This window comes from Artemia franciscana, chromosome 9 (genome assembly GCF_032884065.1).
Source record: "Artemia franciscana chromosome 9, ASM3288406v1, whole genome shotgun sequence".
NCBI lineage: Eukaryota > Metazoa > Arthropoda > Branchiopoda > Anostraca > Artemiidae > Artemia > Artemia franciscana.
Window position 1 is genome coordinate 50,747,822 of NC_088871.1, and position 24,357 is coordinate 50,772,178.

Below are 24,357 nucleotides of genomic sequence, written 5' to 3' on the forward strand. Positions count from 1 at the left end.
GTATTATGTATGAAAGGGTGGCCGCAGAAAATTTTTCAGGGGGTCAGACACCAGAATAGCAGTAGGGTAGGGCACATGAATAACTTTTAGGATGCATTTTCTTACGAGTAAGTTTATTTTAAATACATTTAGAAAAAAAATTGTCAATAACAATGATATTTTAAATTTGGCAATAATTGGAATTAGCGAATATCGCTTAAACGCTGAAGTAGAGCGAGCATCTTTCTATTTTCTTATTCACCTTATTATTGAAGCAATACCCGTTTACACATTAGGAATGGCTGTTGCTCAAGAGTAGTGTACGCCTCCACTAGTGTCCTCTTCTAATCTTCCCGTGTCTACTAATTGGTACATTTATAAGGGAAGGGTCTGCATGACCTCTTCTATTCGTATTATATATGAAAGGGTGGCCGTGGAATATTTTCCAGGTGGTCAGATACCAAAATATCAGTAGGGTAGGGCACAGGAATATATTTTAGGATACATTTTCTTCGAGTAAGTTTATTTTTAAATGCATTTAAAAAACTTGTCAAATAAAGAAAGTAACTAAATGTGCAGGTAAAATGAAACAAAATTAAGCAAATTTTAAATGGTGAAGATTCCTGGTAAAAGGGTCAATCCATTAGTCTATAATATATTTAGTTATAATGCAGAATAATTCATTTAACTTTAATCCACTACGTCCCGACTCTAGAGCAAAAGAAAATCACACTCAAAACAAAATAATGGCGAGATTCATTTTTTCCCAAGATTACGACAGTTGTAGACTAGTCTTTATGCAAATTCCGAAGCCTTAGAATAGGCTACAGAAGGAGTTGAGATAAGAACTTAAAAACGACGTCTATGGAGATATTCAAGGCTCTGATTTCATTCCTAGATGTTGCATTATCTCCCCTCGGTCAACAAATACCTAAGATCTTAAAAGCGCCTAAAGTGGGGTTTTGCGAAGATCTTCACATTCCTCAGGGCCCGTACTTACACCTCACTCTGCTTTCATAGATACCACATCTTGGTTTTATAATGGCCATGTAAAATATACCTCTTACATAACAGGTTAATTCTCCTCCTTGAACTGGAATCTCTTACATCTTTGGAAATTTGAAAAAAAAAACAAAATAGCGAAATAAACACTAAATTTAAACTTCTAATTTATCTGTCACATTGAGCCTGTTTCTGTCGATGCTTAAATTCAACCAAATAAAATGAATAGGTTAAAATAAAATTGTTTTACTACATCTTTATACATTTATCTGAAGATTCTTAGAGAGAAGAGGTTTGGGTATTAAAATGTGCTCTTTTAGGCACGGCTAGCATCATGATAGCTAATGTGTAATTCCATACCACTAAACGAGCGTCTATAAAAAAAATAAAGTCCACATAGTTGAATCTGGTACTGCCACCATGCGACATTACTTCCTTTGCAGCTGGGAAGCATAAAACATAGTTTTTTTGTACTTTTAAATCGATTAGCTTCTCAGACTTTCAAACTGTTTGCAAATTGGTTTTATTAGCGGTAAAGCCGTAGTTTGGTGTCATGAAAGGAACTTTTAATTTATGTTCGAATAACATCCCTTCCAATTATCTAGGACACTTAATTTGATGCCCTCATCCCTGGACAGAAAGCGAATAAATGGGCATTCACGACCTTACTTCTGGGAAAAAAAATCTGCATTTTGTAGATGGCAGCTTGAAACCTGTAAAGCGGGGTTTGATAATGTGATGAACCTATTAAAGCGATTTTCGCTAAGATTGCTTGCTCTTATGGTCACCTCTAGGAATGAAACAAAAACAAATAAACACGCACCCACAATCTTTCTTCTGGGAAAAAAAACTATAAATTCTGTATTTTGTAGATTGCAGCTTGAAACCTCTAAAGTCGGGTTTACTGATATGATGAATCAGATAAAGTGGTTTTCGCTAAGATTGCTGGCTTTTATGGTCACCTATAGATATGAACCAAAAACAAATAAATGTGGGTCCAAAATATTTTTTCTATAAAATTCCACGTCTTTTAGATTGGAGCTTGAAACATCTACGGTAGTGTTCTCTGATGTGATGAATCTAATGAAGTGACTTTCTTTAAGATCTGCTTTTTTGGGGGTGCTTCGCTTTTTTCCCGAAAATAATTCAGATTTTCCCAGATTTGTTGGGTAACAATAAACTCAATGAATTTTAAACATTTAGAGTAAAAAGCGTGTTCTGATGAATTGCCAATTGTCATCAAAATTCCATTTTTAGTTTTGGTGAATAAATTTTGAGGTTCCGCCAGGAATTTTCTTTAGAGGGGGGAGGGAATACTAGTAGAAGCTTTGTTTTTATCAACTTCGAAGTACCTAGACACTATTTTTGAGCTTTGTGAGGTTTACGTATTTTAGTGTTAATGTATGTGTGTAAGCTACTCTTTGAGTGGTGGGGGGGGAGGGAGAGAAGATAATTGGCGTCCATAAAGAGAAAAACAAGCATACCGTTTGGTCTGCCGTTCTATGCTCTATTTGAATACAATAATCCTTTTCGTCGAAAAACATTCAACTGATAGCTACTGGGGGCAAGGACACCCTAATTTAATCTTCCAAAGATATTTTCTACATTTCTCACCCTGGTGAAAGAATTTCCCAATACCTTTAATATCTAGACATCCGAATAACGAAAATCCTATGGGTCCATAATGGGTCTTTTTATACTATTATGTTAATGTGTAAATTTTCTTAAATGTGCGTTTTTTTTTTCAGGCCAAGAAATGTACAACTATCCTTGAATGTGGCCACAACTGCAAAAAGGATTGTAAAAGCCCATGTTCGGCAAGTGACTGCAATGAATTGATATCCCTTTCAGATATTCTACCTTGCGGACATAATGCTTACACTTATTGCAAGAATCGAAATGGTAAGCCGCTTAAATAGAAGATAACGTTCATTACTAATTTGACCATCAAATGTTCAAGCTGTATTACTATTCATAATTTAGTCTAAGCTAAGAGCAAAGTTAGGTTCACAGACAGGGTTGCTATCTCGGTTAGATCCTAAAGTGTTACAATTGCCCAAATTTGACAGCTACAGAGCGATTTTCGGTGCTACAGTCAATAAACGGACGGTAATAATAATAAAATAATGCTAAAACAGCATTTTTGTGCTACAGATGGCAACCTGAGCAGGTGTTGCAGTGCTAAACATAATGAAAAAGTGTTAAAATGGCACTTCTGTGCTACAGTGGCAACCCTGGTCACAGAACGGGAGATATAAGGAAGTTTAACTTGCTGTAATTTAGCACTTTATACGTCTCAAGCGGCATTTAGTAGTAGCTCGACCCCCTCCACCGAAACACGGAAGCATACTGTATTTCTAACAGGATCAAGGTAAAGGTCCGCCTTGCCTTGTATTTAAGTTTTGAACTCCTGTCATCTTCATTGAAGACCTGCTCTGTGCCACAACTTCAGCGAGGTATCGCCTCGTACCACGTTCATCTTGGTACAGCATCGGACTCCTTGTGTCCTATTATCCTGATATCGTTTACTGTACCATACATATTAGTCGTGACAAATCAATTGAAAGCGAATAGAAATTGATTTAAGAAAAGCTTCCTAGAAAAAGCAATTTCAAAGAAAAAGTCATATTAAAAGTTGAGATGGGCAGTCATAAAAAAAAATCCAACTTGAAACAAAAAAATTACTACTGATGAATAAATGAAAATGAATAAATGGATCCTAAAGCGAACGGGAATACAAATGAACAGTCAATTCAATCTTAGAATGAACGGGAATTACCAAAAACAGTAGTAGCGCTACCTTCTTTTTAATCTCTTAAGCTCAAAGCGTTATTTGCGCCTCACTGGAAACAATATGTTTTAAAATCTTTCCTTTTGTAACGGGGCCCTGGGATTGACGCCTACAGCAATTGGTACATCTCCCTGTTAAAAAGACTCAGCAACTGGAACATTAATTTGACACCTGTGCGTCAGGAATTTTTATTTTTATTAGGAATAAGTTGTTTTCCTCAACTCACCGCCTTGTATTTTTGTTGTATATTTTGTGGTTTTGTCACATAGTTTGTTTCTTTTTTTAGTTTTTGAGCTATTTTGTCCCCTTCAGAATGTTCAGTTATTTCCAAATTTTATCAGTAAATGCATTTCCGATTACAATACCATAAACATCATCCCCCCCCCCTATTGTATACTCCCCCCCTTTATAAATAATACGGCATAAAGGGTTGTTTGGGCACAGTAAAATTTATAAAACAAAGACTATTATATACGATACTTGATAGTGCAGTGGTATAAACACCTAACTCCGGCCGTGGTAACCTAGTTTCAAATCTTAGAAAAGACAAATTTTTGTCTTGGAGAAGACTAAAAGGTTGAAAATAATAAACATGTTTATATATATATACTAGCTGTTGGGGTGGCGCTTCGCGCCACCCCAACACCTAGTTGGTGGGGCGCTTCGCGCCCCCCAAGCCCCCCCGCGCGCGTAAGTCGTTACGCGCCATTGTAGTTGTGTCCCTGTGTCCCACCTGTGAATATAGATAGATTTATATATGTGTTTCAAACTACGTAAAAATTGCGAATATACAACATTCTTGGCTTTCCCATTGTCTGTGCATATACAAAGCCGTATGTACTAATAATGACATCATATGCAAACGCTCTTTTTACAAACAAACAAACATACATACACACAACTCGTTTTTATATAGATAGATAGATAGATAGATGCAATACAAATTAACTGCGTAAAACTTACGAATATACAACATTCTTCGCTGTCCGATTGTCGCTGCATATAAATAGATTGTCAGGTTTACCGACCCTCGAACATGCAACGTACAATTGTCCATGGGAAAAACAATCAGTATTAAGATCTATATCACATTTTTCTAATGATTGACCTTGAGCTTTGTTAATGGTGATTGCAAATGCTAATCGAATTGGGAATTGCAATCTTTTAAATTGAAAAGGCAGATCCGTTGGAATCATGGGAATGCGAGGAATAAGAACAGCCTCACCCTCAAAAGGCCCTGTCAAGATTGTGGCCTCTATTAGGTTTTCCATTGTTTTTTTTTACGGCAAGTCGAGTGCCATTGCAAAGCTTTGGTGGGTTTATATTTCTTAAAAGTATTATTGGTACGCCTATTTTTAGTTGTAGCACGTGTGGTGGAAACCCTGAAAGATCTATGGAATTTAAAAATTCAGATGGATAATTAACCGCTTCATTTGGTTCCAAAACTGTGTCGACTGACTTGTAAAGGACTGCCTGGTCTCGAATCTTGGTCAAAACAATATTGTTGATTTCGTGGACGTCTATATTTTTGGGTTCGAGAATCGCTCTTTCACTTAGCCATTTATTATTTTTATAATTTTTTAGAATATTCGGAAATACTTTTTCAATCAATTCATTTTTGGACGTCACTAAATTACAGAAATCAGCAGGTAGTTGTATACGTCCTGAAATTGAGTCTACTGGGAGCTTTCCGTTTCCAATTGCCAGCAATTGATCTGAAAATTTTTGACCAGAGTCATCGTTTTGCAATCGGACACGCATATTTGTAGTTAATTTTAATATTTTTACGTGTGCCCATAAATTAGAATTTTTCAGGCAAGCATTCATTTCGTCTGCAGGAGTTGATCTAGGTATTATAGGTAATGTTTGCCTGAAATCTCCCGCAAGCAATATTAATGTGCTGCCAAAGGGTTTCGACTTCCCTCTCAAATCTTTCAAGCATTGATCCAGAGCCTCGAGCGATTTTTTGTGTGCCATTGTGCACTCATCCCAAATAATAAGTTTGCATTGCTGCAATACTTTACCCATCCCAGATGATTTGGAAATATTGCACGTGGGAGTTTCTGTAGAATGCAAATTCAGAGGCAATTTCAAAGCGGAATGAGCAGTTCTTCCACCAGGCAGCAATGTTGCGGCTATTCCGGACGACACAATTGCCAACGCTATACCATTTTTTGATCGAATTGATGCCAGAATCAGTTTTATCACAAATGTTTTACCAGTACCTCCTGGCGCATCCAAAAAGAAAATTTCTCCAACGTTGTTATCGACACAATGCATTATCGTATCATAAATGTCTTTTTGTTCCGACGTTAACTTGGAAATGTTATTTTGTACATACGACAATAGATCACTCGTACTGTAACTTTGTTCACGATCCAATTCTACACATGTCGAAACAGCAGCGATACGGTTAGGTGAAGGCATTCCCAAAACCTGAAGAGGTTTGTTTGCCATATGTACGCACAAATCTTCTATAATAACTAAAGTGTAGTTATAAATTTCTGATGTAAAATCAAAAGTCATATCTGACGTCTCTAACTGTTTTCGATGGAGTATATCTTCGGACATTTATATTTGACTTATATTTTTCCCATAACTCTGTAGGAGCTGATGGAGAGCAAGTTGTTAAAATGATGCCAAACAATGCACGAATTTGACTTGGGGTTGACGTTTCGCACGCGTCATTGATGCAGTTATCCCAGTGTTGGTCATTCTCCAATAAATTCAGAGCTTGGCATGCACTACGGTAAGTGTCATGTATAGTACCGTTTACAGTTCTCAAATACTCAAAGGAAGTCGGACCGGATACATTCACCAAAAGCAGGCGTAGAAAGAAGCATTCATGTTGATTGGGGTGAACGGTGTAGAGTCTTCCTATCGTGGTATCTTTGAAGATGGTAGGTTGGCCGTCGACTGACTTACCCTGTTTTCGACGTTCAAATACTTTATTTTTAGTATTCCACGTGTAATACGAAGGCACTTCAGTATACAGCAGTTTTTTTTGCAAAAGAATCATTTTTGCAAAGCGAAAAAAAAGCTGTTAATGTTGTATCCGGTGGATTCAGGACTCTTTGTTGCACGTTGGTTTCCGTGAAATAAACACGTTGACCATTCTGTAAATGTACCGCTAAGTGAACAACAGCTGGACTACGTTCATGTATCGGAAATGAAAGAATTCGCCAAACAGCTTCATTACTGCTTATGTATCTTCCAGCCTGATATTGTACGATTTCGTCGAAATCTTTGATTTCGGGCTGCAAGCCAAAAACTGCCATGTCACTGCCTTTGTTGACGTATTTACATATGTATTTGATTGCCTTTACGGAGTTACAGTATTCAACGTTTATGTGTGCATTAAATGTTTTTGATAATAATGGGGAATATGGAACAACCCACTGGTTATCTACTTCGATGGTGGTACCGTTACGCTTCTTTATTATTGCTGTTTTACCGCCATCTTCAGTAGATCTTCTTCTATATTGTGGGTAACCATCATTGCCAGTAATTGTGTTTGATACTAAAAGTCAAGGATATTGCTTTGTGCACCTTCCTTTGGCCATGCATGGTGAATCTTCGTTCAGTGCACCGTAAGGTCCATGTATCATATTTTTTACAATAATATCATGTAACCCCTTATCGACATTTTTATCAGGTATTTCAGCGGAAATCACATCATCAATTTCGTTCGAAGTAATTTTTTTATGTAGCCAGATTAGTATATGTGCGTGTGGCAAACCTCGTTTTTGCCATTCCACTGAGTACATCCAGCATCGCACTGACCCAAACACTTCAAGTTTTACTATGTAGTTTATCAGTGATTTCAACTTTTGCCGGAAGACACGGGCCGTAATGTCATGCCTATGAACCGCCGATTGTCCTTGAAGTAAAAGCTGCAGTATCTCGTCCCAAGATTGATTACATGTAAATGTAATAAATAAATCTGGACGACCATAGAGACGAACATACGCAATAGCATCTTGAGCATATTCATGCATATGACGGGGACTGCCAGCATATGACGAAGGTAAAATTGTTAATCTTCCAACGTTTGTGGTATTACCGTCATTTATAACTGCATCTCGCAAATGAATTTATTGTTCAGAGCGTAGCTTGGTCTGATTCAGGCGGATATATAGCAAACGTTCTGATTCAATTTTAGCATACATATCAACGACAAATTGGTGAAACAATTCACGGCATTTTAAAATATAATTTTCTTCATCCTGCCGAATCATTAGTCTATAGGAATAATAATGCATTGCACTGCATTTCTTATTCATTTCTTTGTTAGTGGCTGGATTCATCAATTTAATATTAAAGTGATAGCCGTCGGCTCCATCCCAAAAAATGATAGGATATTGTAGGGCATCGTAGCATCGATGAGTTTCAGCAATTCTTAACAACTGAGCGTTTCGCTTATGAAGAATAATATCTCGAGGTGAAAACTGATCACCGACCATAACGATTGCCACTTCGTCGATAGTTGGAGCATTGTATCTACGCACATGTTGGCCAGGAGGCGTTTTGTCAGCGGAAATAACAATTTTACGCGTATCAGTAGGCATCAAATCGATGGCTGTTTTGAACAGACGCACTAAATTATTATTTTCGTGGAAAAGATGTTGAAATTGGGAAACGATTGTCCTTTCAACGTTGGGAGAAATTTCGCAACGTGCATTCAATTCAGAATTTCTATCACTGATGAAGTACAATTGTAAAAATTTATGATTCTCGCCTGAGAATGGTAGAAGGGACCCTGCTCTATGATAAATTTGCCCTTTTACTTTGAAAGTAGACATAAATTGATCTGGATTTTCGATTTGGGCTCCAAACGACGTCATTTGGAAACATGAGTTGTATTTTCTGATTTGTGACAAAAAACGCTTAGATTCTGGCGTAGTTCCAGTAAGGAAAGTCTTCAATGGCTCTGGTGGTGCAGCCAATAGAGGAAGTTTAACTTTTCCTGAGGCGCAACACATTCCCATTGTTTCACCATTGAATTTCAAGGCCTTGCAATAGGGACAAATTTTAGACATTGTCCCGATTTGAACACATCTACTCAAGCTATAATCATCGACTGGGTTGTACCTGAATGCCAGGCGATAACTTTCAGGTTGCTCTGATTCCTCGGCACGCTTTCTTTTCTTACTTTCTATATCAGCAGCAAGCCTGATTTCTTGCTGTTCTTGTGATTCCTCGGCACGCTTTCTTTTCTTACTTTCTCTATCAGCAGCAAGCCTGATTTCTTGCTGTTCTTGTAATTCCTCGGCACGCCTTCTTTTTTCACTTTCTCTTTTAGCAGCAAGTCTGCTTCCGCGTTGCTCTGGTAGTTCCTCGGCACGCTTTCTGTTCTTTCTTTCTCTATCAGCCTCAAGCCTGTTTCCTTGCTGTTCTTTTGATTCCTTGGCACGCTTTCTGTTCTTTCTTTCTCTATCAGCCTCAAGCCTGTTTCCTTGCTGTTCTTTTGATTCCTCGGCACGCTTTCTGTTCTTTCTTTCTCTATCAGCCTCAAGCCTGTTTCCTTGCTGTTCTTTTGATTCCTCGGCACGCTTTCTTTTCTGACTTTCTCTATCAGCAGCAAGTTTTTTGGCATAGACTCTTTGAGCATCTTCATCGGCTTTTGCCATTGTAAGTTCATCAGTCATTTTAAACTTAAACATTAATAGATTTCTACGTGAACATATGTCTTAAATATCTTGAATGACGTCACCGTCGTAGCAAAAATGACGACAACTGACTTGATGACGTCAGTCAACACAGAAACATGACGTCACCTGACAGACAGACAGACACACAGACAGACAACTTATTTTTATATATATATATATATATATATATATATATATATATATATATATATATATATATATATATATATATATATATATATATATATATATATATATATATATATAACAGTTAAAAGAAACAAAGGTTCAGCCATGTGTCTTTCATAATAAAAAAAAGTCAAGCCGAGGCAAGACAAAATTTTTTTGTCCCAACACATTAACAATTAAAAGAAACAAAGGTTCGGCGATATGTCCTTCATAATGACAAAAATCAAGCCTAGGCAAAAGAAGAAATTTTTGTCCCACCACCTGAACAATTAAAAGAAACAAAGGTTCGGCAATATGTCTTTCATACTGACAAAAGAAAAGCCGAGTTAAAAGTTAAAGGTCATGACATCAAAAAAAGGCTCAAATTATCTGCGTTTAGAAGATAAGCGACAGTGAGAATCCATATATAGAAGCGTGCCGAGTGCTAGGACCCGGTGGCGAAGCCACCGAGCTCCTGTTACAATATCTACACACACACACACACACACACACACACACACACACACACACACACACACACACACACACACACACACACACACACACACACATATATATATATATATATATATATATATATATATATATATATATATATATATATATATATATATATATATAGATATATATATATATATATATATATATATATATATATATATAAATATATATATATATATATATATATATATATATATATATATATATATATATATATATATATATATATATATATATAGATATATATATATATATATATATATATATATATATATAAATATATATATATATATATATATATATATATATATATATATATATATATATATATATATATATACGAGGATAATGCTTTGTGCACCTTCCTTTGGCCATTTATGGTGATTTGTCGTTCAGTGCACCGCAAGGTCCATGTATCATATTTTTTACCACAATACCATATAAGCCCTTATCGACATTTTTATCAGGTATTTCAGCGAAAATTACATCATCAATTTCATTAGAAGTAATTTTATAATGTAGCCAGATTAGTATATGTGCGTGTGGCAATCCTCGTTTTTGCCATTCGACTAAGTACATCCAGCATCGCACTGACCCAAACACTTCAAGTTTTACTATGTAGTTTATCAGTGATTTCAACTTTTGCCGGAAGACACGGGCCGTAATGTCATGTCTATGAACCGCCGATTGTCCTTGAAGTTAAAGCTGCTGTATGTCGTCCCAAGATTGATCACATGTAAATGTAATAAATAAATCTGGACGACCATAGAGACGAAAATACGCGATAGCATCTTGAACATATTCATGCATTTGATGGGGACTGCCAGCATATGACGAAGGTAAAATCGTTAATCTTCCAGCGTTTGTGGTATTACCGTGATTTACAACTGCATCTCGCAAATGAATGTATTGTTCAGAGCGGAGCTTGGTCTGATTCAGACGGATAAATAGCAAACGTTCTGATTCAATTTTTGCATACATATCAACGATGTATTGGTGAAACAATTGACGGCATTTTAAAATATAATTGGCTTTATCCTGCCGAATCATTAGTCTATAGGAATAATAACGCATTGCGCTGCATTTCTTATTCATTTCTTTGTTAGTGGCTGGATTTATCAATTTAATATTAAAGTGATAGCCGTTGGCTCCATCCCAAAAAATGATAGGATATTGTAGGGCATCGTAGCATTGATGAGTTTCAGCAATTCTTACCAACTGAGCGTTTCGCTTATGAAGAATAATATCTCGAGGTAAAAACTGATCACCGACCATAACGATTGCCACTTCGTCGATAGTTGGAGCATTGTATCTACGCACATGTTGGCCAGGAGGCGTTGTGTCAGCGGAAATAACAATTTTATGCGTATCAGTAGGCATCAAATCGATGGCTGTTTTGAACAGACGCACTAAATTATTATTTTCGTGGAAAAGATGTTGCAATTGGGAAACGATTGTCCTTTCAGGTTGCTCTTGTGATTCCTCGGCACGCTTTCTTTTCTTACTTTCTCTATCAGCCGCAAGCCTGTTTTCTTGCTGTTCTTGTGATTCCTCGGCACGCCTTCTTTTCTTACTTTCTCTATCAGCCGCAAGCCTGTTTTTATGCTGTTCTTATGATTCCTCGGCACGCTTTCTTTTCTTACTTTCTCTATCAGCCGCAAGTTTTTTGGCATAGACTCTTTGAGCAGCTTCCTCGGCTGTTGCCATTGTAGGTTCTTCAGTCATTTTACAATTAAAAAATTTTCTGTCCACGATCTTCTTGCAATTAAAAATTTGTCTTTGAACGATTGTCTTAAATACTTTTAATGACGTCATATACTAAGCATCGTCATAACAAACATGACGACAACTAACTTCATGACGACATAAAGCTCAATCCTTATAATGATGTCACTCGACATCTTACAATTAAAAATTTGTCTTTGAACGATGTTCTTAAATACTTATAATGACGTCATATACTAAGCATCGTCATAACAAACATGACGACAACTAACTTCATGACGACATACAGTTCAATCCTTGTAATGACGTCACTCGACAGACAGACAGACAACTTATTTATATATATATATATATATATATATATATATATATATATATATATATATATATATATATATATATATATATATATATATATATATATATATATATATATATATATATATATATATATATATATATATATATATATATATATATATATATATATATTATTTATTTATTTATTTATTTTCAGATTCAGTTGATGAGTCATTGGAGCATCTTTTGACGCTTTGTCAAGAACCATGTTTGGGATTGCTGAGTTGTGGTCATACATGTTTTGGTAAATGTGGTCAGTGCTTCCAAGGTCGTCTGCACTTGCAATGCAATGAGAAATGTGGTCGTCAATTGGTTTGTGGCCATATTTGTGAAGAAAGTTGCTCAGCCACTTGCCCTCCCTGCAAAGGAAGTTGCTTGGTCAGGTGTCCTCATAGTAGATGTAAAAATAAGTGTAGCCATATCTGTGCTCCTTGCTTGGTAATTATGGGTTTTCATTATTTGCTTAGAATGGTTCAATTTTAACTGAACCCTCGTGTAACTGAAACCATATGCATCTAGCCCCAAGTTCAACTGAACTCCTTGTAACTGAACCCCTTTGCAACTCAACCGTCGTATAACTGGTAATTGGTGCAACTCAACCACCATACGACTCAACCCCATGCAACAGAACCCCCTTCAACTGAACCTTGTACAACTGAACCCTCGTGCGGCTGTACCCCCGTTTAATTGAAATCTTGTGCAACTCAGACCTCGTTTGACTGAACCCACCCTACAACTCAGCATCATTCAACTAAATCCTCATGCAACTCAAATTACTTGTAAAAGTTAATTACTTGTAAAAATGTGGACCAAAGGCGTTCGATGACTCATGCACTTCTCAATTATTAATTTAAGAATAAAAATTTTGTCAAAGGGTCCTCTACCCCTCCTAAAACTGCAATTTTCTTCTCTTAAAGCTTTATCGACAACATTTCTTAGTCTAAAAGGTATCATCATACTAAGTAATTTGTCAAACAGTTCGTGGTAACGAACAGTAGTAAGGAGCGACCCGGCTCAATAGTAACCGAAACTTTAAAAAATGGAATTTTGATACCAATAGCTACATCAAAAAAATTGAATTTTAATGCTGATTTTAAATATATAAGTTTCATCAAGTATAGTCTTACCCATCAAAAGTTACGAGCCTGAGAAAATTTGCCTTATTTTAGAAAATAGGGGTAAACACCCCCTAAAATTCATAGAATCTTAACGAATCACACCATCAGATTCAGCGTATAAGAGAAACCTAATGTAGAAGTTTCAAGCTCCTATCTACAAAAATGTGGAATTTTGTATTTTTTGCCAGAAGGCAAATCACGGATGCGTGTTTATTTGTTTGTTTGTTTTTGTTTGTTTTTTTTCCCAGGGGTGATCGTATCGACCCAGTGGTCCTAGAATCTTACGAGAGGGCTCATTCTAAAAGAAATGAAAAGTTCTAGTGCCTTTTTAAGTGACCAAAAAAACTGGAGGGCACCTAGGCCCCCTCCCACGCTAATTGTTTTCCCAAACTCATCGGATCAAAATTCTGATTGCCATTTTATTCAGCATAGTCGAAAAACCTTATAACTACGTCTTTGGGGACGACTTACTCCTCCACAGTCCCCATGGGAGGGGCTACAAGTTACAAACTTTGACCAGTGCTTACATATAGTAATGCTTATTGGGAAGTGTACAGACGTTTTCAAGGGGATTTTTTGGTTGGGGGAGGGGTTGACAAGAGGGGGATAGGTTGGGGGGAACTTTCCATCGAGAAATTTGTCATGGAGAAGAAAATTTCCATGAAGGGAGCGCAGGATGTTCTAGCATTATTTATAAAAACAACAATGAAAAAATAAATATGAAATGTTTTTTCAACTGGAAGTAAGGAGCAGCATTAAAACTTAAAACGAACAGAAATTATTGCGCATATGAAGGGCTCACCTCCTCCTATTACCTCGCTCTTAACGCTAAAGTATTTTTAGTGATTTCAACTATTTATTCTACGGCTTTTGTGATTCAGGGGTCATTCTTAATGGATTGGGACAAAATTTAATCTTTAGTGTAAAGAGCGAGGTACTGACGAGGGGTTAACCCCTCATATATGTAATAAAAACATGAAATTACAAAAGTTCGTTACGTAAGCTAATTTATACGTTACAAGCCATTTAGAGAAAGCCATTTAGCCAAAAAAAAATAAACTTGCAAATTTTGTGTTACTATTCCTCTGCAGAGAGCCAAAATCAAAACATGCATTGATTCAAAAACGTTCAGAAATTAAATAAAAAAAACAAGTTTTTTTTAGCTGAAAGTAAGGAGCGACATTAAAACTTAAAACAAACAGTAATTACTTCGTATATGAAAAGGGCTGCTTCCTCATCAACGCCCCGCTCTTTACGCTAAAGTTTTTTACTGTTTTAAGAAGCAGAGTTGAGAGAAAGAGTCAAACTTTAGCGTAAAGAGCGGGGCGTTGATGAGGAAGCAGCCCCGTTCATATACGATGTAATTTCTGTTCGTTTTAAGTTTTAATGTCGCTCCTTACTTTCAGCTAAAAAAGCTTGTTTTTTTATTTAATTAAAGTAAAATTTGCTGTTAATGCTCATTCAAGAATGATAGCTATTATTTAAATTACCTGAATAGTAAATTTTATTGTAGGATCAAATTTATGAGAATTTTTATAAAGAGAAATACTTTACTGAAAAAACACTGAAAAATAAATGACCGTGGATTGTCAGTTTAATATAGTGATTTGTTTTGGGTTTCATTTATTTATTGATGGTTATTTGTGGAAGTTTTACGCTTGGAAGATTATTTGACTTTATTTCTGCTCATTTTTAGTCGAATGGAGCTCTTTACTTTTTTTGAAAAACTTGTTTTGCGGAAAAAGTTTTAAAATTAATTTCTGTTCGATTCTAATTGACATATTCTTTTCGTGGGAAAAAAATATACCGTATATCCTTAAGATTTTTTTATAAGAATTCATGGTTTGCCTTGCTATTTGTATGTTGAAGAAACTTTTTCATGAATGTTTAACCCTGACATAAATAGCATTGTTTAATGTAATTTTTACTTCCTCAAGTTGATCTGAAAAAGAAAATTTAGTATTATTCGCAAAAATCCTATGGACACACTTACACCCTTGAAGTGTAAGTGTAAAAAAAAAAAACTTGGATACACTTATATTCTTTTGATTTATTTAAATTGTAATAGCAGAAGTAGTGATAGTAGTAATCCCGTAAGTTTCAACTTAATACCATTAGATAGTTAAGTTATAAAAAATTAGTTTAAAACTTATATTTTTGTTTTAATTTTTATTTGTTTGAACTTTTTATTTTCTTTAATGAGAATTAAACTAAGGTTCATTTCATAAGTTTTCTTTGTCGCCACCTTTTTCACTCATCTTTCTCTCATCGGCTCTTTGATATGGCAAAACAGACCAAGATGGACTGTTTCTTTAGTGCAAACTATTATCTCTCGTTTGAATAGTAACCAAACTCTTGTAGATCAGTCTGCTTTTAGTGGAGTTATGTCAATTTTGTTTAATTCCTTGCTAAAACTTTCACTAAATTTCCCAAGATTACTCCCGACAAAATCACAATTCCACAATTACCCAACATCCCATAGTTCTGATTTCTCTTTTGAAACTAGGTCAACGGTGCGATCGGGATTTAGTTTGCGTCATATTGGTCCAAAATTTTGGAATTTAATCCCAATAGCTGTGAGAAATTGTAATGATAGAAACAAATTTCTGAAGTTATTAAGAAATCATTTTGCTAATCTCCCATACTATTTTCCGTTGTGAGGGTTGAAGTTGGATTTCCGTAAGAAGTGCAAATTAGTTTAAGCCGAAGTAATGACGGTTTTTTATTTTATTTTTTTGGTGATATACCACGCGCTTAACTATGCCATTGGGCATTTGCGCTGTTTGTTTAAATGGTTTAATTCTTGTTGTAAATAAACATGTATCTATCTATGTATCTATGTAAATAGGAACCCTGTGCCTGGAATTGCATTCATAAGAAATGCAACTTGAAATGTGGAGATATGTGTGAACGTGGCCCCTGTGATGAACCCTGTCAAGAGTCTCTTTCTTGCAATCATCTATGCATTGGTTTGTGTGGAGAGATATGTCCAAAGCAATGTCGAATCTGTAACAAAGCTGAAATCGAAGAATTCGTTTTACTTGGGAACGAAACTGATGCCGATGCAAGGTATTTTGGTTAGCTAAGTGTTTTTAAGTGCATGGACTAGATATTACTCCGATTTTTTTCATTAATTGTATTTTCTACCATTATTAAGCATTAGGTTTCGAAACAATTCCTCTCTATTTCAGAAGCTAATCAAGCAATCTAGGCTTTGTGGGGGAGTTTCTGGAACTATCTGAGCTTTTGCTTTTTATGGGAAGTTTATGATGTTGGAGATGTTTTGTTGTTTTGAAATGGAATGTTGTGCTTTAAATAGTTCTTAAGGTACAATATACGAGTTTTTCCAAATTAAACCGTATTTTTATCTTCTTTTTTCAATTGTTTTTCTTGTGGAAGGGTTTTCAAACTCTCTTTTTGGGAAACATCTGTCATTAACATAACAAGTACCAGGAATCAAGGCATCCCAATAATTTTCACATAGGTATCACAGTTGGTTTTCTAATAAGGGATGCCATCATGAGAGGTCTCACGAATTGACGGGGATCCCCTCTCTCTCTTGTGTGTTCAATCTGTCAGTAGAAATATTACTACTTATTCTACTACAGCTACTACTAACAGCTAACTGCAGCACTGAGCCTCATGAGGACACCACAGCTACGTACCATGTTCATCTCTCCAATCTCGTCGAAGTTTCCCTCTTTACAGACTCCCAAAAAGATCGGATTTCCCTAAAATTCTTCCTCAGGACCTGTCCTATCCCATTTAAAGACGTCCTGCTATTTGTTTGGCCCTAGATTGTCAGTAAAAAAAAAAGGCTCGTTGGCAATCTGTCATCCTTCATCCGCAGAGTATGTCCTAGCCATCTCAACTTTTCTCTCGTCATAGTCTTAGAAATCGGGATAGAATAATATGAAAGTTCTTAAGCCGAACTGGCCAGACATGACAATAAACAACAAAGATAGATAAAACTCTACAAAAAAACCTCAAACGAGACGACGGCCAGTAGAAAGAAAAAATTAAAACAACGCGGATATTTCACCTGTATCCAAACAAGGCGTCCTCAGCACAAGATAAAAAGAAAACTAAACTAAAAACAAATAAAACCACCACCAATAATAATAAATACAATTGTCGCTAATTATCCACGTAGGGAAAAGAAACTATTCGAGTTACTTCAATGAGAACATCAAAGAGTAACTGAGGAAAAAATATGAAAATTGAAACTTAGTTAACTATTCTGTTGCGAAATAATCCTCTTGTAAGCTAACATTGAAGCAACTCTTTTTGGTCTAGCAAAAAAGACCAAAAAAGTGCTTCTTTTCCCTACGTGGATAAGTAGCGACAATTGTATTTATTATTATTGGTGGTGGTTTTTATTTGTTTTTAGTTTAGTTTTCTTTTTATCTTGTGCTGAGGACGCCTTGTTTGGATACAGGTGAAATATCCGCGTTGTTTTAGTTTCTTCTTTCTACTGGCCGTCGTCTCGTTTGAGGTTTTTTTTGTAGAGTTTTATCTCTCTTTGTTGTTTATAGAATAATATTTTTTGTGCTGCTTACTGTTTAAACTAAGGTCAGCCAGACGGGTACTCAACAGAAGACAAATCCTATGGAAAACGTTCCGACAAATTCTGCTCCTTCTTTCGAAGTGACCATGTTTCATAACCTAACTTTACCACTGTCATGTCTGTAGCTTCCAATATTGGCTATTTTAGTTTTAGCATTTTTACTGCATCTATCATTTTTACTGGTAATACATAAGTAAATGAAGCTATCTGCTTGATCGATCTTCTCGTTACCTAACGCAACCTCTTCAACTTCACTTGTCCCTAGTCTAAACGACTTGTCTCCTTAGCATTAGTTTTTAAAGCTCTGGTTGCACCCTGAACTCTCAGAACCTCGAGATTTAATCATTTTGATGACATTTTCATTTCGTACACTCAAATCATCAGCATAATCCAAATCTAATAGAATTTAAATTTCTTGTGTGATTCCATGCTCTCCTGTATCTTTTGTCGTGTTCCTTAGGATTAAGTCCATCAAAATCTTTTAATTAAATTTTTCCTAGAATCACTGAGTACTTCCCCTTTTAAAAAAATGAATTCGTGATTTTAATGATTTATTTATAACTCAACAACCACCATATTTAAAACACTCAATTACCAAACGATCAGCATATGGGCCCTTAGTACTTCTTAATTCTTTTTAGTATTGTTTCTAATCCTTCCTCGCAAAATGAACCTTCTTTCACTTCTAAAGTGTCATAAGCCAATTGTGGGTCTAGATTGAGCAGGGGGCAGCTTCCCCCCAGTTTTCTTACATCTGACATTAAGTTCCTTTTATTTTATCTTTTACACTCTTATTAAGGTACTAATCCGTTACTATCACAATCTTTTTCATTCTTTTCTATTTCATTTCTTGTAACTTAATCATGGTTCAGTTATCAGTTCTTCATGGTATCCATGGTAACTTAATCGTGGTTAATCATATTCTCAAAATAATTATTCTCAATATGGTGAGAGGCTGTATAAAAACTTGGTCACATTTTATAGATGCCGGCTGAGGCTTCACCAAAATTGCGTTCTTTGGTAATATAGCTGAAGCCAAAGAAAAAGCTGGGTGTTTGTAAAGGGTTAGAGTTAAGACAAGAGTTAAGAAGGAGTTAATAGTGAAAGGGTTAGACGAGATTAAAAGAAAGCGAGAGCTTCATTGGAGGGAATAAAAAATGGAGATGTGAATAGAGAAATGAAGAAAGGAATTGAGTCTATGTGTTGGCTTCAGGCAGCGGAGGGTCTTGAGAATTTCGAAGCAGTAGCAGCAGAATATAAAACAAATCGCTAAAAATTTTATTCATCAATTTCAGCATTTCATGTCTCTTCCTTAGTAATAAAAAAATCTTGATGGCTCTATCGGAAGTAACTTCTTTGACAATAAACACGGTATTTTTATTTAGGAGTTTATGTTAATAATTCATAAAAAGTAATGGTAAAAATAATTAATTATGTTTCAGTTACTCTTCCCCAAATATTCAGTCGCCAGTTGCCAATTCCAATGTCCAGATGCTCCTCCAATCAGTTATTACTCCCCCAATAATCTAGCTTCAACTATCTGTGGCTAGAGATTGGCAATGTAAGAACAGGGTACTGTTCTCTTTAATATAGGGGGAAATTCTGATCAAATAAATTGTCATTAAAAAAGTATCATAAAACAAAATTAATAAAAAGGGGCTCCAAGGATTCAAGTCGAAAATCACTAGTTTCGTTGCATGGTTTAATCAAGAAATTTACTGTTATTATACTTAGAACTTAGTAAATATTATTAAACTGAATCTCAAACATTTTCAAGATGCTTACTAGCAAACTTAAGAACAAACTTAAAACTTAAGAAAATGTTTTATACGATTGTAGTTCAAGCGATTTTGTTAATTTCATGTTAATTTTGGCCCGTCGTTACTATATACCTGGTATTGGATCCCTTCATACAATTTTATTTTTGTTTTAGCTTAGAAAAAAGTAGTATTTTTTCTTATCCCATATTCTTTAACTCCCTGTATTTGATATTCTATTTTTATTGTTCACTTTACATGTTTTTTTTTACCTTTTGTATATTAAAAAACGAAGATCGGTAAAGGATATAATGCCCGACTTTACAGTCCAAATTGACATCGTCAATCTTCATTTCAAGGCCCTTCAGACAGGAAGTGTAATTAAGGAGGGAGGATATCCCGTGCTGCTGTGCACCCTTCCTTTTTACCTTCTCCAGATTTCTTTAGGTGAACATTTGGCACTGGGTTGACTCTGACTGAGTTTGCAAAGATGTACCACCACCCCATATCCCATCATTATGTTGAGCGACAGATAGGTGAGCTATTTTAACATGTTCTGAATTTATCTTATTATGTTCTTCATCTTTAGATAATTCATTCAAATTTTCAGGTTTGTCTGTTTACCCGACTGTGGTCATGTAATTGAAGTTGAGGCAATGGACTACTGGATGAAGTCTGTTAGTAAGGACTTGGTAGGTCTGCAGCGCTGCCCAAGATGCAACACTCCGATTTCATCATTCATTGGTCGTTATGGAAATGTGATAAGACAAACTTTTCGTGATACCGAAGAAGTCAAGACTCAATTTTACACGGCTAAAGATGTTAGTGCGGAACTGGTTGAAACGCATATGAGAGTTTGTCGCTGTGAAGCAATGGTTGACGAAGACGATTTAATAATGAGATCTGGAACAGGTAAGATTATTTTTTTGTTAGGCAAGGGTCTAAAATAAGGATTTAAGTTCAATGATGCTGTACTCAGAAGCATTTTAATTGAACTTAAACCAGTGTCATTGAACTTCAATCCTAATTTTGTATTTGTGATTAGTGTGGAGGTGTGAACATGCAGGTGTGCGTGGTGGCATTTGTGAAGATTGTGTGTCCGGTTTGTTATTAATTTTATTGAATCTCATCGGGTTTTTATTTCATTGTTGCCCAAGGCACCTTAGTTTATAATGAAGGAATGGTAGTGTTTCCCCTTGTCTTTTTCACTGGGCTTGAACTCATTTCACTTCTCTTGTCCTTTTTTGTGTCCTCTCCAGTGGCCACAGACCCTTGAATGTTTGTTTGTTTATTTGTGAAAGCAATTGGTGTTAAATTTTTCAAAGACCTTTTTAAGACCTTCGTATTTCACTGCAAAACTTTTCCCCGTAGAAAATTTCTCAAGCCAGTAGAACTTAATGAATTTGTTTCAGGTATGCTTTCCGTTTTTTTTTGTATATTTGTTTGTCTGTTGTTGTTTTTTCTTGTCCGTTCTCTTGAATGTTTTTCATAAATATTTTGTCTCAAAAGGATAAATCAAACATCTAGAGCTTTATCAAGCTTCATCTAGAGAAATATGTATATATATATATATATATATATATATATATATATATATATATATATATATATATATATATATATATGGTGCCTCGCGCCACCCCAACACCTAGTTGGTGGGGGCGCTTCACGACACCCTCCCAAAGCCCCCCCCCCCGCGCGTAAGTCGTTACGCGCCATATTAGTTAAGCGCCATTGTAGTTGTGTCCCTGTGTCCCACCTGTGGATATATATATATATATATATATATATATATATATATATATATATAAGTTTTTAACTACGTAAAACTTGCGAATATACAACATTCTTTGCTGTCCCATTGTCTGTGCATATAAATAGAATGTCAGGTTTAACGACTCTTGAACATGCAACATATAATGGTCCATGGGAAAACAATCCGTATTCAGATCTATACCTCATGATTCTAATGATTGCCCTTGAGCTTTGTTGATGGTGATTGCTAATCGACGATTCCCTGTGTCGCCGTCGTCATTTATATATCCCCCTGAGCCCCCCGGCGTCCCTGTTGTAGTTGTGTCCCGGTGTCCCGGTCGTCATTTGTGTCCCGGTCTGTATATACATTCGTTTTTGAATTGGTCTTTTTTTAGGTTTTAGTTTTTTACCTTTTTTTAGTTTTTTTTCTTTTTTTTAGTTTTGTTTTTCTCCTTTATTTTTCTTTTTTTTTCCTTTTTCATTTTATTTTCTTTTTTAGTTTTTTTAGCTTTTTAGCTTTTTTAGTTTTTTATTAGTTTTTAGTTTTTTTTCTTTTTAGTTTTTTTGTAGTTTTTACCTTTTTTTTAGTTTTTAATTTTTTTTTACTTATGTCCTGGTCGTCATTTATACTCCCTGTGTCCCGGTCGTCATTTGTGTCCCGGTGCTTTGTTGATGGTGATTGCTAATCGAACATTCCTTGTGTCTCGGTCGTCATTTATATTCCCTATGTGCCGGTGTCCCGGTCGTTATTTGTGTCCCGATGTCCCGGTCTGTAATTTCGTCAGTCGAAAACATGACGTCAGTCGACACAGAAACATGACGTCACCTGACAGATCCACAGACAGACAACTTATTTTTATATATATAGATAGATATATACTAGCTGTTGGGATGGCGCTTCGCGCCACCCCAACACCTAGTTGGTGGGGCGCTTCGCGCCCCCCCCAAGCCCCCCCGCGCGCGTAAGTCGTTACGCGCCATATTAGTTACGCGCCATTGTAGTTGTGTCCCTGTGTCCCACCTGTGAATATAGATAGATTTATATATGTGTTTCAAACTACGTAAAAATTGCGAATATACAACATTCTTGGCTTTCCCATTGTCTGTCCATATACAAAGCCGTATGTACTAATAATGACGTCATATGCAAACGCTCTTTTTACAAACAAACAAACATGCATACACACAACTCGTTTCTATATAGATAGATAGATAAAAAGATACAATACAAATTAACTACGTAAAACTTGTGAATATACAACAGTCTTCGCTGTCCCATTGTCTGTGCGTATAAATAGATTGTCAGGTTTACCGACCCTCAAAGATGCAACATACAATTGTACATTGGTAAAGCAATCTGTATTAAGATCTATACCGCATTTTTCTAGTGATTGCCCTTGAGCTTTGTTGATGGTGGTTGCAAATGCTAATCGAATTGGGAATTGCAATCTTTTAAATTGAAAAAGCAGATCCGTTGGAATCATGGGAATGCGAGGAATAAGAACAGCCTCACCCTCATAAGGCCCTGTCAAGATTGTGGCCTCTATTAGGTTTTCCATTGTTTTTTTTACGGCAAGTCGCGTGCCATTGCAAAGCTTTGGTGGGTTGATATTTCTTAAAAGTATTATTGGTACGCCTATTTTTAGTTGTAGCACGTGTGGTGGAAACCCTGAAGGATCTATGGAATTTAAAAATTCAGATGGATAATTAACCGCTTCATTTGGTTCCAAAATACAAATTAACTACGTAAAACTTGCGAATATACAACATTCTTCGCTGTCCAATTGTCGCAGCATATAAATAGATTGTCAGGTTTACCGACCCTCGAACATGCAACGTACAACTGTCCATGGGAAAAACAATCAGTATTAAGATCTATACCACATTTTTCTGATGATTGACCTTGAGCTTTGTTAATGGTGATTGCAAATGCTAATCGAATTGGGAATTGCAATCTTTTAAATTGAAAAGGCAGATCCGTTGGAATCATGGGAATGCGAGGAATAAGAACAGCCTCACCCTCAAAAGGCCCTGTCAAGATTGTGGCCTCTATTAGGTTTTCCATGGTTTTTTTTACGGCAAGTCGAGTGCCATGCAAAGCTTTGGTGGGTTTATATTTCTTAAAAGTATTATTGGTACGCCTATTTTTAGTTGTAGCACGTGTGGTGGAAACCCTGAAAGATCTATGGAATTTAAAAATTCAGAGGGATAATTAACCGCTTCATTTGGTTCCAAAACTGTGTCGACTGACTTGTAAAGGACTGCCTGGTCTCGATCTTGGTCAAAACAATATTGTTGATTTCGTGGACGTCTATATTTTTGGGTGCGAGAAATCGCTCTTTCACTTAGCCATTTATTATTTTTATAATTTTTTAGAATATTCGGAAATACTTTTTCAATCAATTCATTTTTGGACGTCACTAAATTACAGAAATCAGCAGGTAGTTGTATACGTCCTGAAATTGAGTCTACTGGGAGCTTTCCGTTTCCCATTGCCAGCAATTGATCTGAAAATGTTTGACCAGAGTCATCGTTTTGCAATCGGACACGCATATTTGTAGTTAATTTAATGTTTTTACGTGTGCCCATAAATTAGAATTTTTCAGGCAAGCCAAACAGCTTCATTACTGCTTATGTATCTTCCAGCCTGATATTGTACGATTCATCGAAATCTTTGATTTCGGGCTGCAAGCCAAAAACTGCCATGTCACTGCCTTTGTTGACGTATTTACATATGTATTTGATTGCCTTTACGGAGTTACAGTATTCAACGTTTATGTGTGCATTAAATGTTTTGATAATAATGGGGAATAGGAACAACCCACTGGTTATCTACTTCGATGGTGGTACCGTTACGCCTCTTTATTATTGCTGTTTTACCGCCATCTTCAGTAGATCTTCTTCTATATTGTGGGTAACCATCATTGCCAGTAATTGTGTTTGATACTAAAAGTCGAGGATA

At 35.9% G+C, this 24,357-nt stretch overlaps 1 protein-coding gene across 1 annotated transcript in view; it reads left to right on the forward strand.

The window, feature by feature from the left end:
- Positions 1-21,102, forward strand: part of LOC136031523 (NFX1-type zinc finger-containing protein 1-like) — a 66,212-nt gene extending 45,110 nt beyond the window's left edge. Inside the window, exons 11-14 of the mRNA XM_065711194.1 lie at positions 2,730-2,883; positions 12,356-12,636; positions 16,165-16,385; positions 20,251-21,102. Coding sequence (XP_065567266.1) covers positions 2,730-2,883; positions 12,356-12,636; positions 16,165-16,385; positions 20,251-20,590 — 996 coding nt within the window. The 3' untranslated portion in view covers positions 20,591-21,102. The remainder of the gene's footprint in view (positions 1-2,729; positions 2,884-12,355; positions 12,637-16,164; positions 16,386-20,250) is intronic.
- Positions 21,103-24,357: the final 3,255 nt, after the last annotated feature.